The sequence below is a fragment of the Cuculus canorus genome, chromosome 4 (assembly GCF_017976375.1).
Source record: "Cuculus canorus isolate bCucCan1 chromosome 4, bCucCan1.pri, whole genome shotgun sequence".
NCBI lineage: Eukaryota > Metazoa > Chordata > Aves > Cuculiformes > Cuculidae > Cuculus > Cuculus canorus.
In genome coordinates, this window is record NC_071404.1 from 4131479 (window position 1) to 4144523 (window position 13045).

Genomic DNA, 13045 nt, shown 5'->3' on the forward strand with positions numbered 1-13045 from the left:
AAAAAAATCATGAAGTAAACATACTTTATTGCTGCTGGATTAAACGTGGAGAAGGCCAGTGTGACATTTGCATCTATGCAGTTTCTATGTTGCCATTGTCTGTGGGGCCATAGTAATTTAAATAAGTAGAAGGCACTTCGCTTTAGAGGGAATGTATCCAGAATATGCCTTTATCAAAGGATGAAATGTGATAATCTGTTCAAAATGATTTCTAAGTTAGTGCTAGGGTAGCTCTGGTGTCAAGTTCTGCTGAAAGCTAATGAGATTCCTCTGTGTGGATGAAGAAGAGTGATTTCCCTGGGATTCCTCTGTGTGGATGAAGAAGAGTCATTTCCCTGGGATTCCTCTGTGTGGATGAAGAAGAGTGATTTTCCTGGGATTCCTCTGTGTGGATGAAGAAGAGTGATTTTCCTGGGATTCCTCTGTGTGGATGAAGAAGAGTGATTTCCCTGGGATTCCTCTGTGTGGATGAAGAAGAGTCATTTCCCTGGGAGCAGCCAGGGGGCTGGGTGTGTAACTAGGATCAGCAGAGATTAAGGGATAGGGAGCTTGTTGGATTGAAGGGTGCAAATGCCAATGCCAGGAATGGAAACTCATTATTCTGGTTTGGCAGAATTATGCTCATCTTAGAAGATATAGTTTTGCAAAGATTTGTTTGCTGGGGAACAGCGGTTGTTCTTAGGAATTTATTTTAGGGAGGAGTTGTTTTTTTTCTGATAAGGTATTTTTTGGATGAAGGAAATGGACAGTAGGGAGAAGGGATGAATGAAGGGCAGTGGCACCTAGGGAGGCAAGGATGGAATGGAAATAGAGACTGAGAAAATGGAGCAGGTCTGGAAGAAGTGATTATGATATGATGGGTGAGGCACTTCGATGCAGAAGAGGCGAGAGGATCAAAGCTGTATTTTTAAGACTGAAGGAAGATGTGCGCTTGCAGCCCAGAAGCTCGACTGGATCTTGGGCTGCAGTTGAGAGGGGAATTTTGCCCCTCTAATCTGCTCTGGTGAGACCCCACCTGGAATGCTGTGCCCAGCTCTGGAGCCCTCAGCTTGGGAATGACATGGAGGTGTTCGAGCGGGTCCAGAGGAGGCTACAACAATTATCAAAGGCCTGGGGCACCTCCCCTATGAACAGAGGCTGAGAGAGTTGAAGTTATTCAGCTTGGATAAGAGAAGACTCTTGAGGAGACGTTATTGCAGCCTTTCAGTACTTAAAGGGGGCTTATAAGAAAGATGGGAAAAAACTTTTTAGCAGGGCCTGTAGCAATAGGACAAAGGGCAATAGTTTTAAACTAGAAGGAGCTAAGTTTAGACTAGATATTAGAAAGAATTTTTTTATGCTGAGGGTGGTGAGGCACTGGCCCAGGTTGCCCAGAGACGTGGTGGATGCCTCATCCCTGGAACCATTCAAGGTCAGGTTGGATGGGGCTCTGAGCAACCTGATCTGGTTGAAGATGGTGCTGCTCATTGCAGGGGAGGTGGTCTATGTGACCTTTATGGTTCCTTCCAACCCAAACTATTATATGATTCTATGTATATTTGGATATTTTTCTATGGTGGCTAACCAGTGTCTGCCAGCTGTCTCACAGGAAAGCTCTAAGCAAGACAAGGCAGGGGGGATTTAACTTTTAGTGAAGCTATGATTTGTTACTACCCTTGATCTTAGAAGGACACAAAGTAAAATTACAGCCTGGGAGAGATTTGCAGTGCAGCAGCTAATGCACTCTTGCCCTGTGATTTAAAAAAAAAGAAGAAATAACCCTTTTTGGCAATCAAGAAAAAGGAAAAAACCAAACTATCTTTGTGTCAGAGGACCTGGTAATATTCACTGGCTCAAGCCCTGGCTGGTGGCTTGGCAAGTACTGAAGGTAGAGCATTGTACTTAATAGAGTGTGTTTTATGTGCTTGTTGTACTTATGAGCCTAACGGAGTGTATAATTGATACTGAAATGAAGTGTAGTGGGGATTCGTATGTTTATATCATCTACTTGTTTCACAATGGTGCGTGCATCCTGGTTGGAAAGCTGAAGCTCTTGCTATAATTTTAATTGCCTTCCCCTGCCGATCATATGGGAAAGGTTGTTGGCTTATTAAGGATGGTTTTTAAATCAGGGTTCTGTACATACAAAATACCCTGTTATTTTCTCATCTATCTAAATTGGTCACCTAATTCAGTATTAAAATGCCGAAACGGGAGGGGAAAACATATTCTTGAAGCTTTCATGTGAAGAAGTCACGTGAGTTTGCCAAAGCCAGGATTAGGAAAGCTGTACTTAAAGAACTGAGCTAAACTGGTTCAGTTTCTATAGGATTCAAATGCAAAAATGTTGTTTCTTTAAAGTGGCAATAAAAATACACACATTCAAGTGTTATCTGGAGACTGCATGAGAAATGGAGGGTGTTGTAGAGTGTCTACATGTTGTAATAAACCCTGAAGGCATTTATAGTAAGAGTTATTTCAGCTGTAGGTTTTTAATTGCTTACAAATGAGAAAGGAATAGCCAGATTAAGATTTATTTCCTCTTGAAGAACAGAACACTGGGATCATATGTCAAGGTCCTTAGCACCGAGGAGAATGTGAACAGGGAATGACCCTTCAGTGTTTCTCATAACACGCTTTTGGGTGATGTCTTCAGTTTCCTTTGGAGGTATGGCTTTGAAACCCAAAAGGACAGTAGTGTTTGCCTAAGGTTGATAAACTGTGGGGATCCTCACCACAAAGTTGTTGTGAAGGCTAGAAGCGTGGAGGGATTTGTGAAGAAGTCGGCAAATGCAAGGGGGAGAAGTCCCCAGGGTCTGGAGGTTGGCTCTACCTTACGATAGCTATATTGGACTTTAGAAGCTGATGCTGCCAGAAGGAGGTCATTCCTCCTTGTGCCCACCCCAGACTCTTCAATACAACTTGCTTTGGCATTTCTTATGTACTCTTTAATAACTGTACTGCTTTGCCCTTCATAGCTCAGTGTTCCTGAAGCTCTCAATACAGAGATTCCAATGTTCACGGCCATTTAAAATATCTTAAAATAAACTAGAGAAATCTCTCTTCTGATCTTGTTAGATTAAAAGTCAATAAATTGCTCGAGAGAAGAGGTAAAGGACCAATGATTGACAAGGCCCAATAAAGGTAATGGCTTAACTCAACCTCAGGAGAAGATGGTGGAAAAACCATTTCTTGGGAGGAATTCCAGCTCCTTCCCATTGTCCTGAACTGTTAAATAGAGAAAAGTGACTTCCTTGTTTTTCGGTTGGGTTTTTAACCAGAATGTTGTTTTCATCTCTATGGTGTGTATTTCTGTGAGTCTGAGGAGTGGTCTTATCTTTCCTATCAGCCTCTGACTGGTGAGGAGTTAACCTACGCATCATGGAGCACTTCCCGAGTAACTCCTGCAGGAAACCCTTCATACCTGCAGTACCACTTCCCTGTTTATTTTAATCTATTTTGGAAAATCCGCTTTCAAAGCGGATCAAGTCTAATAGGAAAACAAAAAAAACACATTCTCTCCCAGGTGAGGAAAGTCCACAGGAAAAAGGAATCAACAACAAAGCCAAGTAGACACAAGTCCCCAGGAAAGGCGGGGAGGGGATGAGAGGGGACAGTTTTAAGCCAAAAGAGGGGAGATTTAGATTAGATTTTAGGAATAAAATCTTTACTGTGGGGGTGGTGAGGCACTGGAAGAGGTTGCTCAAAGAATTTGTGGAACACATCCCTGCTGGTGTTCAAGGTCAGGTTGGATGGGGCTTTGATCCAGTGGGAGATGTCCCTGCCCATAGTAGGGGAATTGGAGTTGGATAATCTTTAAGGTCCCTTCCAACCCAAACCATTCTGTGATTCTATGAAGTCCTAAGTTGTCTGCAGCTGGAAACTTAACCCTTGTCACTATCTGCTGTAGGGAAGGGGCTTTGTGTCCTCTTCTCCCCTGCCTGCTCCAGATCTTTACTGTTTCTTGAGGAATCATTCACTGCTAACTTCTTCAAAGTGGTGTATACTGCTTTTGTATCCAGCTTGCCCACAAGTGAGGCCAATACCTGGTTTTGGCTGCTCACAGCTATTCCGCTTGTCAAATGACCATGATTCGTGACTCTTCCGCCGTGAACTAGAAAGCATTGGATGCTTAACATGTTTGACTTTGGCTTGGAAATAACTTTCCAAACACCGGTGTCTGGCTCCCTGAGACAGACATCTGCTAGCTGAGATCTGTTGGTCAGGAGATAAAACTGAGAGATGATTGATGTGATCGCAGGTAGAAGTTTTCAGCATGGCCACAGCTGAACTCACTCAATGTCACCTCTTCCGTTGCTCAGTGGCAGTTGGCATGAACTGTATTGGCAGAAGCAGAGTTGCTTACAGGCACTTTGCTAATCTTTGTACCAGGTAGGATGGGTTGAGCTTAAGTTGTTCCCCTTGCAGCTAACTAAACGTGTTCACAATAGTTGTCTAGAGCTCCATTATGACCACTTTACTTTTTATACCACCGCTTCAGTCACTACTGACTGCAGTCTGATGTCACCTCTACTACAGAGACCAGCAGATGTTTGGGCGACATACAGAAATGCCAGAGTAAAAAGGACTCTACAAATGAAAGCGCTGTTGCTTAGTACTTAACTAGTACGCATGATCATATACAGTAATAGTCCAGTAGTGTTTTATGCACAAAGGTTTGACTCTTCTCCTAGTGATGTAAGAGAAAAAAAAGGAGGTTTTTGAGACTGATCAAGTGTTGGGTGAATCAAGGAAGAGCTCAGAAGGTGTAACTAGCAGCTTGGCAACAGATAGAGGCAGCACACTAGCTCCTTTGAGTTCTCCTTATTCAATGAGTGTTGGGTGGGGCAAGTGATGAGGCTAGGAATTAGGTGTACGCTTTATCCTTATGAGGACAGGCTGAGAGAGTTGGGGTTACTCAGCCTAGAAAAGAGAAGGCTCTGGGGAGACCTTCTAGCAGCCTCCCAGTACTTAAAGGTCCCCACAGAAAGGCGGGCCAGGGTTTTTTTTTATCAGGGAATGCAGGGATAGGACAAGGGGGAATGGTTTGAAGCTGAGAGGGGAGATTGAGATGAGATCTTAGGAAGAAATGTTTTCCTGTGAGGGTAGTGAGGCACTGGCACAGGTTGCCCAGAGAAGTGGTGGCTGCCCCATTCCTGGAGGTGTTCAAGACCAGGCTGGCTGAGGCTTTGAGCAACCTGATCCAGTGGAAGGTGTCCCTGCCCGTGGCAGGTGGGTTGGCACCAGATGATTCAAAAGCTGATGAATCCTGAGCTGTGTGTTTATCCTTTGGAAGTCAGGAGTGATGTCTTCTTGGTTCTGGTGGAGTATGAGTCTCTATACCTTGTTCCTTTGTGCTCTTGAGGGCAGATGTGAACCTACCTGGAACCAGATGACCCAATGTTCGTATATAAAGACATCCTACATTGATGATTGCTGATTAAGGTTGAACCTTAACCGTGGACTCATGCTGTATACCAAAAATAAGGTGATGGGACCTGAGAACTAAGGGTATTCACAGTTTAAAAAGTGGCTTTTAGAATTTTGTGAAGAAAAATAGGATACTGCTTGGAGAAGCAGTTCAGTGCATTGGGTCGGTGGGGGTAGAATTAGACTAGCCCAAACCAGTATGGATTTGAACTTCTCTTCATCAAAGGCTGAGGCTGATTCTGATGTGGCAGGACACAGACTACAGGGACTGCATTGTGGGGCTGTGAATTTTTGTACTGGCCTGTGTAGGCTCTCACAGTTTGAAACATTTTTCCATCTATACCATGATTGGTTGGATGTCTGATCTCCACGCTTTGAGCTAAATCCTCCTTGCTTAGTCCCATGGTTATTTGATCTGAAGCTTTGCGGTTGCCACAGAGGCAAAGTGAAGCTTCGTTGCTGTGTTGTGGAGCTTGTCAGTACTGGGGCATGTGGTTTTCTTTTTCTTTTCTTTTTTTTTTTTTTTTTTAAGTCTGTACCACAAAATTGCCACTTTTAGAGGTTATATAAAGAGGTGGGAGTTTGAAAATCCTTTGACTTCTCTGGAAATAGCCTACATGGTACATAAGGGTGGAGATTTCTGGAGTTTCCAGTACTGGTGCTTGAGGCCAGAATATTGTTACATCCCAGTTTGACCTCAGTTATCCTTCCTATGCATCTCATTTTGAAGGCTGGGTCCAGTTCACGAGTCTTCTTTCTTCCCTGCTGGATCTTTCATAGACTTTCTCAGGACTTGCAGACAATAAGTTTGAGCTGAGTTCCCTGAACACACTTCTCTTTTTTGCTTTTTCTGTAGGTTCCTTAGAAAGAGAGCTTGGACGGCATGCAAAGTTGTGAAATATCTGGAGACAGCACGGATGATCCTCTTAGTAGTGGCCTACGGAGAAAGCGACAGCCTCGAATAGTAATTATCGGTGCTGGGCTTGCAGGCCTGTCAGCAGCAAAAGCACTCTTGGAAAGCGGTTTCACGGATGTAACTATCCTTGAGGCAACTGACCGAATTGGAGGCCGCGTGCAAAGTGTGAAACTTGGTGAGAGCAGCATTTTGGGAGTAACGCGTTGGGCTGGCTTTGTTCTGCTAGCAAGGGGTTGTGTTTTCATTGGGTTAATTTGGCCTTGGAAATGTGCTTTTCCAGTCAATGTGCGCATGCCGAAGGTTATTTGAGGTGTGGTGCTGTCAGGAACATAAATCCTTGGCTGGTTGGGTGGGTGGCTAAATCTGAGCTATCTCACGCATCTCTTCTGAGCGAGGGTAGCTCCAAAACCATGTTTCTGTAGAATAAAGATCTTGGGGATTGTTTTCACTCATAGGGGAAGAGCGCCGTGTAACGAGTCTGTGAGAAGCATTCTGTGATTAAATAGCTATATTGAGATGGTTTTCACCAACGTTTTCATTCTTGACTAGGAGCAGTCAGTAAATCTCCTGTCCGGCGGCTGTTTCTCAGTGACTTAATCACTTCCAAAGAGGCAAGCTCTAAGCTATTCTGTTTCACAAGCAGCCCCATTCATTTCCCTAGAACTAATTTACTGTGCAGGACACTACCCACTGTCATACAGGCTGCTGGAGAAACCTCTTCAGTGTATCCTTTCATCTTGATTTGCAGCTTCCCTGTGTCTGTGGCTTTCTTTCTCAGCATGTAAGAAGGGTGCAGATGCAGGATGGTTTAATCCGGTGTCAATTGGAAGGGGTTGTAAAATGTCTAAATGCAAAACCGCTGGGACAAACTTGACTCTGCAGCACAGGAGTCGATGAAATGTTCCCTGGTACCTAGAAGGGCATTGCTTGTCTCTTCTCTGCAGGAGATTTCAATTAACTCATTCTGTTTCTGACCCTACTCTCTGCATTTGTTAACTTTGGCCTCTTGCTGCCCTTTCTTTTTATTTGTTAGGTGCTTATATCACTTACTATGCTTTACTTGATAAATTCACCACAGTAAATAAACAGCAACGTCCTATGGACTTTCAGAAGGGAAATGCATGAAAAGGCAGTCGGGCAAATCTAATCTCCGGGGTTTGAATAGGGCACTTTATATTCTGCTGAGACTTGGTGTAGAGGTTAGAATGGGAAGTGTGTCCTTTACACACTGAATTTGCACTGAATTAAAAATGTCCTGTATTGTTTCTGTGAGAGGTGGGAAGTGGTGAAGACCTGGGATCTTCAGGGAGCCATGTAGAATTTTGTCAATGCACCTGTGAAAGTTTTGTTGTACGTGTATTGAGACCAATTCTCGTGCCTTTGGACACCCTCACTGGTTTTGAAGGGAGTGCCCAGTCATTCTCACGTCTCAAAAACTGATTCGATTCACAGAATAGTTTGAATGTTTGCAAATTAGGCTTCTCTCTAAGGAAACTAAACCAGAAGCATTTAGAATCAGAAAATCAGAGAATGGTTTGGATTGGAAGGGACCTTCAAGTGCATCTAGTTCCAACCTCCCTGCCATGGGCAGGGACACCTCCCACTCAATCACTTTGCTCAAAGCCTCATCCAACCTGACTTTTATGACAATTAAAATCTTCAGCAGAGCTACGGTGGCAGCCTCTCATGGCCATATCCCAGTACTTCCACTCTCACTGAGCCATGATGTATCTTGCAGGGGGCAGTACTTCTCCTTGACTGCGTAGAGTGTGTTCCTTATAAGCACAGGGGAATAATTTTGATTTTCAGAGGTTTAGTTCATAAAGATGAGGATGAGGTGGGTTGGAGAGGGGCTTTTCATCAGGGAATGCAGGGATAGGGTGAAGTGAAACAGTTTTAAGCAGAAAGAGGAGAGGTTTAAATTGGATATTAGGAAGAAATTTTTAACTGTGTGAGGGTGGTGAGGCCCTGGCACAGGTTGCTCAGAGAAGGCGTGGATGCTCCATCCCTGGATGTGTTCAAGGCCAGGTTGGATGCGATTTTGAGGAACCTTATCCAGTGGAAGGTGTCCCTGCCCACGGCAGAGGGGTTGGAACTGGATGATTTTTAAGCTTCTGTCCAATCCAAACCCCTCTATGATTCCATGATTCTATCTCTAGCATAAGTGAGGCAGAGGGTTTGCATGTTTCTGGTTTTGTACGTGATCTAGAACATCACTGCAGATGTTTCACAACAAGATGCACAAGGAATAGTTAGGGCTACAAAGGGAAACGTGAAAGTTCCTGTGTGTATTCTGAAGGCTTCATATGCTATCTGTGCATTCCATTGGGGAACTGCCGGTGTGTTATGTTGTTGTGTGTGGGCCTGTTTTGGCTGCTGCTTGTGTCTTAGTGATTACGTTCACAGAATAGGAAGCAGATTTTTTTTCTTCCTATTTTTGTTGTGTTGTATGATTCATTTGAAATAGATGACTATTAGAAAAGAAAACCTTGTAAGGCCCTGCAAGCAAATTAGCTGTTTAAAAAGATGTTATTTAATTTTACACTTGTAAATAATTTATTATGTAACTTACACTGGGTAACAACTGACTTACCCGCTTGGTAGCGATGACAGCGAGTTTCTGTGTGTTACAGGCAAGAATGACTATTTTTAATTTATTGATGTTTGATTCTATTCCACACAGCTACTGAAAATAGCTTGGAACACATCATAATTGTTACCGAGCACCAACCAGGACTTGCTGGCATTTTTTTTTTCTTTCAAAGATCAGGTCCTCCATAAATAAGAGCTGGAGGATTGTTAGTGTAGCAGAGAGCAAGCTGCTGACATAAAGCAGCAGGCAGTATTCCTGCTGCTGATCTGGCGTGTGATGACTCGCAGGAGGATTGCATTAACAAGGTGACTGCCACATGCAATATTTATGAGCTTTGTACCTTTGGCTGCCAACATAGAGCAGTCGTTTATGCTAGGCTGGGTGCTCTGGGAGTGTTTTGGAGTTTGTGGCACTTTAGATATTCACTCAGTGGTGACTTGATGCTGCACATCCTGCAGGACGTACTTTGTTTTAGGTACACGGAGAAATCTTGTGCTCTCGACTCCTGTAATGGATATTTTAAAGGGTAATGAGCTTGCTCCTTAATGATGAGGTGGTTGTCTGCTTGAAAAACAGGATGCATGGAGCTTCCCTCGGAGGCAGCATGTCAGCTGGCGAGAAGCATTCCTGGGAGCTTTTGCCCCTTAAACCTGACTGTGTTATAGCGAAGTGCTACAGTGTCTTTCTGTTTGAGCATATATTTACATGTTAAACAGTACATGATGACTGGAGGTGGATTCTTTCTTCATCAAGCGGTATCCTATTAACTAACCCACTTAATTGGGCATTTGCACACCACTGCAAAGCTGCTCAGGGTGGTGTTGGCTGGGATGCTGAGAGAACACACCTTTGTCACACTTTATATCAGTTATGTTTGGACTTCAGAGAATCTGTGAAAATGGGGGTGGAGGCCATGACCCAAGTGTATTTTTAGCACCTCTTTTACAGCTGCCAAACATCTCCTGGTTTCACCCTCAGCATAAAAACCTCCTGGTTTCAGGAGATGTTGGCATCCTGATGCAAACCCTGTTAGTTATAAGGAAGGGAGAGAGTGAGGCTGACCAAATTCTTTGTGTTTTGCAGGCAGAGAGTACAGGTGATGAAGACTAAATGAGTTCGGTGTTTAATTTGACCGTGCATCTTTTTAAAGAACTCAATTCCAATTTTCAGAGGTGTAAATAATAAAATATAACTGTATTTATTCTTTTGGGGAATGTAAATAATGTTTTTGTATTGCAGTTAAGCTGAGGTATATTTGTAAATAACAAGCATTTTTAATCACAGGACAAGGTTTGATATGCAGGCCCATGTTGCTATCCCAGGGCAATCCAATTTTGTCCCTAATCTCCTTGCCGTAGATGCTTTTCTCCCCGTGTGTGGGTCTACATCCCCTCCTCTCAAATACAGTGGATTCTTGAAGTCTTTAGGTACTCTATTCTTTTCCTATGATTTTAATATTTATGTAAGTACACTTCTATGCACAATAATATAGTGAAGTTTCTCATCTCTTTTCCCTCCCACACCTCCTTTGCTATACCTTGTTAGAGCTGCAGTGCATCCTTGCTCTCTGGTTGTGTCCTTAAGTGCAGGTTGAGAGAAGATGGTTTAAAAAGGATAAGTAACAAGGACAGAGCAGCAGAGATCAACCACGGTATGAACCAGGAACCTAGAAGAGAATGAATTTCACCTTAAGTTTCAGAGGGGTGTCACTGTAATGTGTCTTTATTGGAAACATCCCATCTTTCTAGCCCTATCTAAGTATGTATCCCAAAGGACTGGGTTGAAGAACACTGGCATTGTCCTCGTCTAACAAAGAAAGCTCACTTAAGTGATGTTCAAACATGTGGTATCATAGAATGGTTTGGATTGGAAAGGATCATGAAGGTCACCTGATCCAACTCCCCTCCAGTAAGCAGGAGCATCTTCATCTAGATCAGATTGCTTAGAGACCCATCCAACTTGACTTTGAATAGTTCCAGCTATGAGGCATCTACCAACTCTCTGGGCAATCTCTGCCAGTGTTTTACCACTCTCAGCATTAAAAATGTCTTCCTAAAATGTGTCTTTGGGCAATTGTTCCTCTTTTGCACATGTACATTTTATCAGATAAATGGGCTTCAGTGACTCGTCTGCTTGGTTTACTCTGGGCTCCAGTAACTAGGTTGCTTGGTTTACTGTCCTGCAGGGCACGCCACTTTTGAACTGGGAGCTACGTGGATTCATGGTTCACATGGAAACCCGGTCTATCATCTAGCAGAAGACAATGGTTTACTTGAAGAGACTACTGATGGCGAGAGAAGTGTCGGACGGATCAGTCTTTACTCCAAGAATGGGGTGGCTTATCATCTTACCAACAGTGGGCAAAGGATCCCGAAAGATGTGGTTGAAGAATTCAGTGATTTATACAACGAGGTTGGTATTCCGCTGCTTTGTTAGGATTTGCTTGAAACCCTGGGACCCCTTGACAGTTAGAATGTTCCAGGTGCTGGGCAAAGGTAGAAAAACAGTAATATCTTTAATTTCTTTGCAACAAATCAACACTCAATTTGCTCTCATCTCATACCCCATTTGTCCCTGATGTGGGATTAACTCACTGTTGTTAGGAAGAACAATCTTTCCACGTCTGTCATCAATTTAATCACTTCCAGCAGCTATTGCTGGGGAGATCCAGTCATTTGCTCTTGAAAGTTGCTATTTAATTAAAAGAGTAAAGGAGGGATCAAATTACTAATCAAAGTAGAACGTAAAACCTTAGCAACAACCAGCTGAATACTGTAGTCCTGTGACATTTTATTGATGTTATAAATACCATACTGTGCTGTGTAGTGTGCCAAAGTCAGAAATTGCGAGTTCTCTTGCATCAGAAGGAAAGGAACGTCTTTTTCTGCTGGATTCAGAACGGTGTGGACTTCAATTTAAGGTTATTTTATCTTGTTTTGCTTGGTGTTTGATGACTTCCTCTTCAGTTCAGTGTAGATAAGGGCCTCAGTATCTGACTGAAGAGCCAAATAGGAAAAAAAAAAAACCAACGAAGAACTGTGGGCACCCAGAACCTAAAAATACAAATTAGAAGGCTGCAAGATGGAAATGAAAATACATGTTTAGTGAAACGATTACCCTCTGCTAAAAAAGGAATAACCCAATGTTAGACTCGGACAAAAAAGGTGAAATTTACTTTCATGTAAATTGGCACTGCTGCTGTCATCCTGGTGTTCCTTTCAGAGGATAAATGGGGTTTCTTACTGATTTGTGCGTTAAACATATATGAAGGATTGGAATTAGTTCTATCCGCTTTCAGTAGGAAGATTTGGCCTTCGGGTAGAATGACGTGAAAGAAGGAGGCTTGCCATAATTAAAGTTAGTTATGATTATTCCCCACATTTTTTTAATGTCACTTTAGGGATCGTTTAGAGGAGGCAGTGCAGAATGTCTGGTCCTTCAGGTAATGTGATCCTTCAGTGGGTTGTATAAAAAATGGAGCAAAATGTTATTATTTCCATCGGGCTGTAGGCATGCCTAAAACCTCCACATTTTCACTTGACAGTGGGTTTCACCAATATTTGATGCTTGGCTAAACATGCACTAGATTCAGGTTACTGTTGCATATCTTATGTTTAAAAATATGTCCATAAGCGTTTAGAAAGCCACCAAGAGAAAAGTCCCTGTAGCCTGTAAAAAATAATTGAGAATGGGTTTTTTTTTGTTTGAAAAGACTTTTGACACCGTCCTGGGGCTCTGACTTGTGATGGAATGGCGCAAAATCATTTCAGTTTTAGGGAGGGATAGTAGGAATTTCAAAGAACCCTCACTTTGGAAAGAATTTAGAAACCTGTGGTGGGGAAGGAGTTATTCTTGAACAAATACAGGTGGAGATAATTCATCTGACAGCTTTACACCATATTTATGGATTGAAAACAGAACCACAGCCAGCCAGGGAAAAAAGGTAAGATGTTTGTGGAACAAGATTAACGGCAACTAAGCCTCAAAAAGAGAGAGGGAGTGAGTGAAAATACTGCAGTGAGCAGCATTATTTATGTAAATGGAACACTGCCAACCCGTGTGCAGTGCTAGGTGATCATCCTGTCTCCAACTTGATAGGCAAATCTCCTGCAAAGGGAGGATGTCAG

The 13045-nt window shown here is 42.9% G+C and overlaps 1 protein-coding gene across 3 annotated transcripts in view; it reads left to right on the forward strand.

Moving 5' to 3' along the window:
* Window positions 1–13045, forward strand: part of SMOX (spermine oxidase) — an 88163-nt gene that overhangs the window by 54713 nt on the left and 20405 nt on the right. For all 3 annotated transcript variants that reach the window (XM_054065250.1, XM_054065249.1, XM_054065248.1), the window contains 2 exons: window positions 6266–6500; window positions 11104–11330. In XM_054065250.1, coding sequence (XP_053921225.1) covers window positions 6293–6500; window positions 11104–11330 — 435 coding nt within the window. In that variant the 5' untranslated portion in view covers window positions 6266–6292. The remainder of the gene's footprint in view (window positions 1–6265; window positions 6501–11103; window positions 11331–13045) is intronic.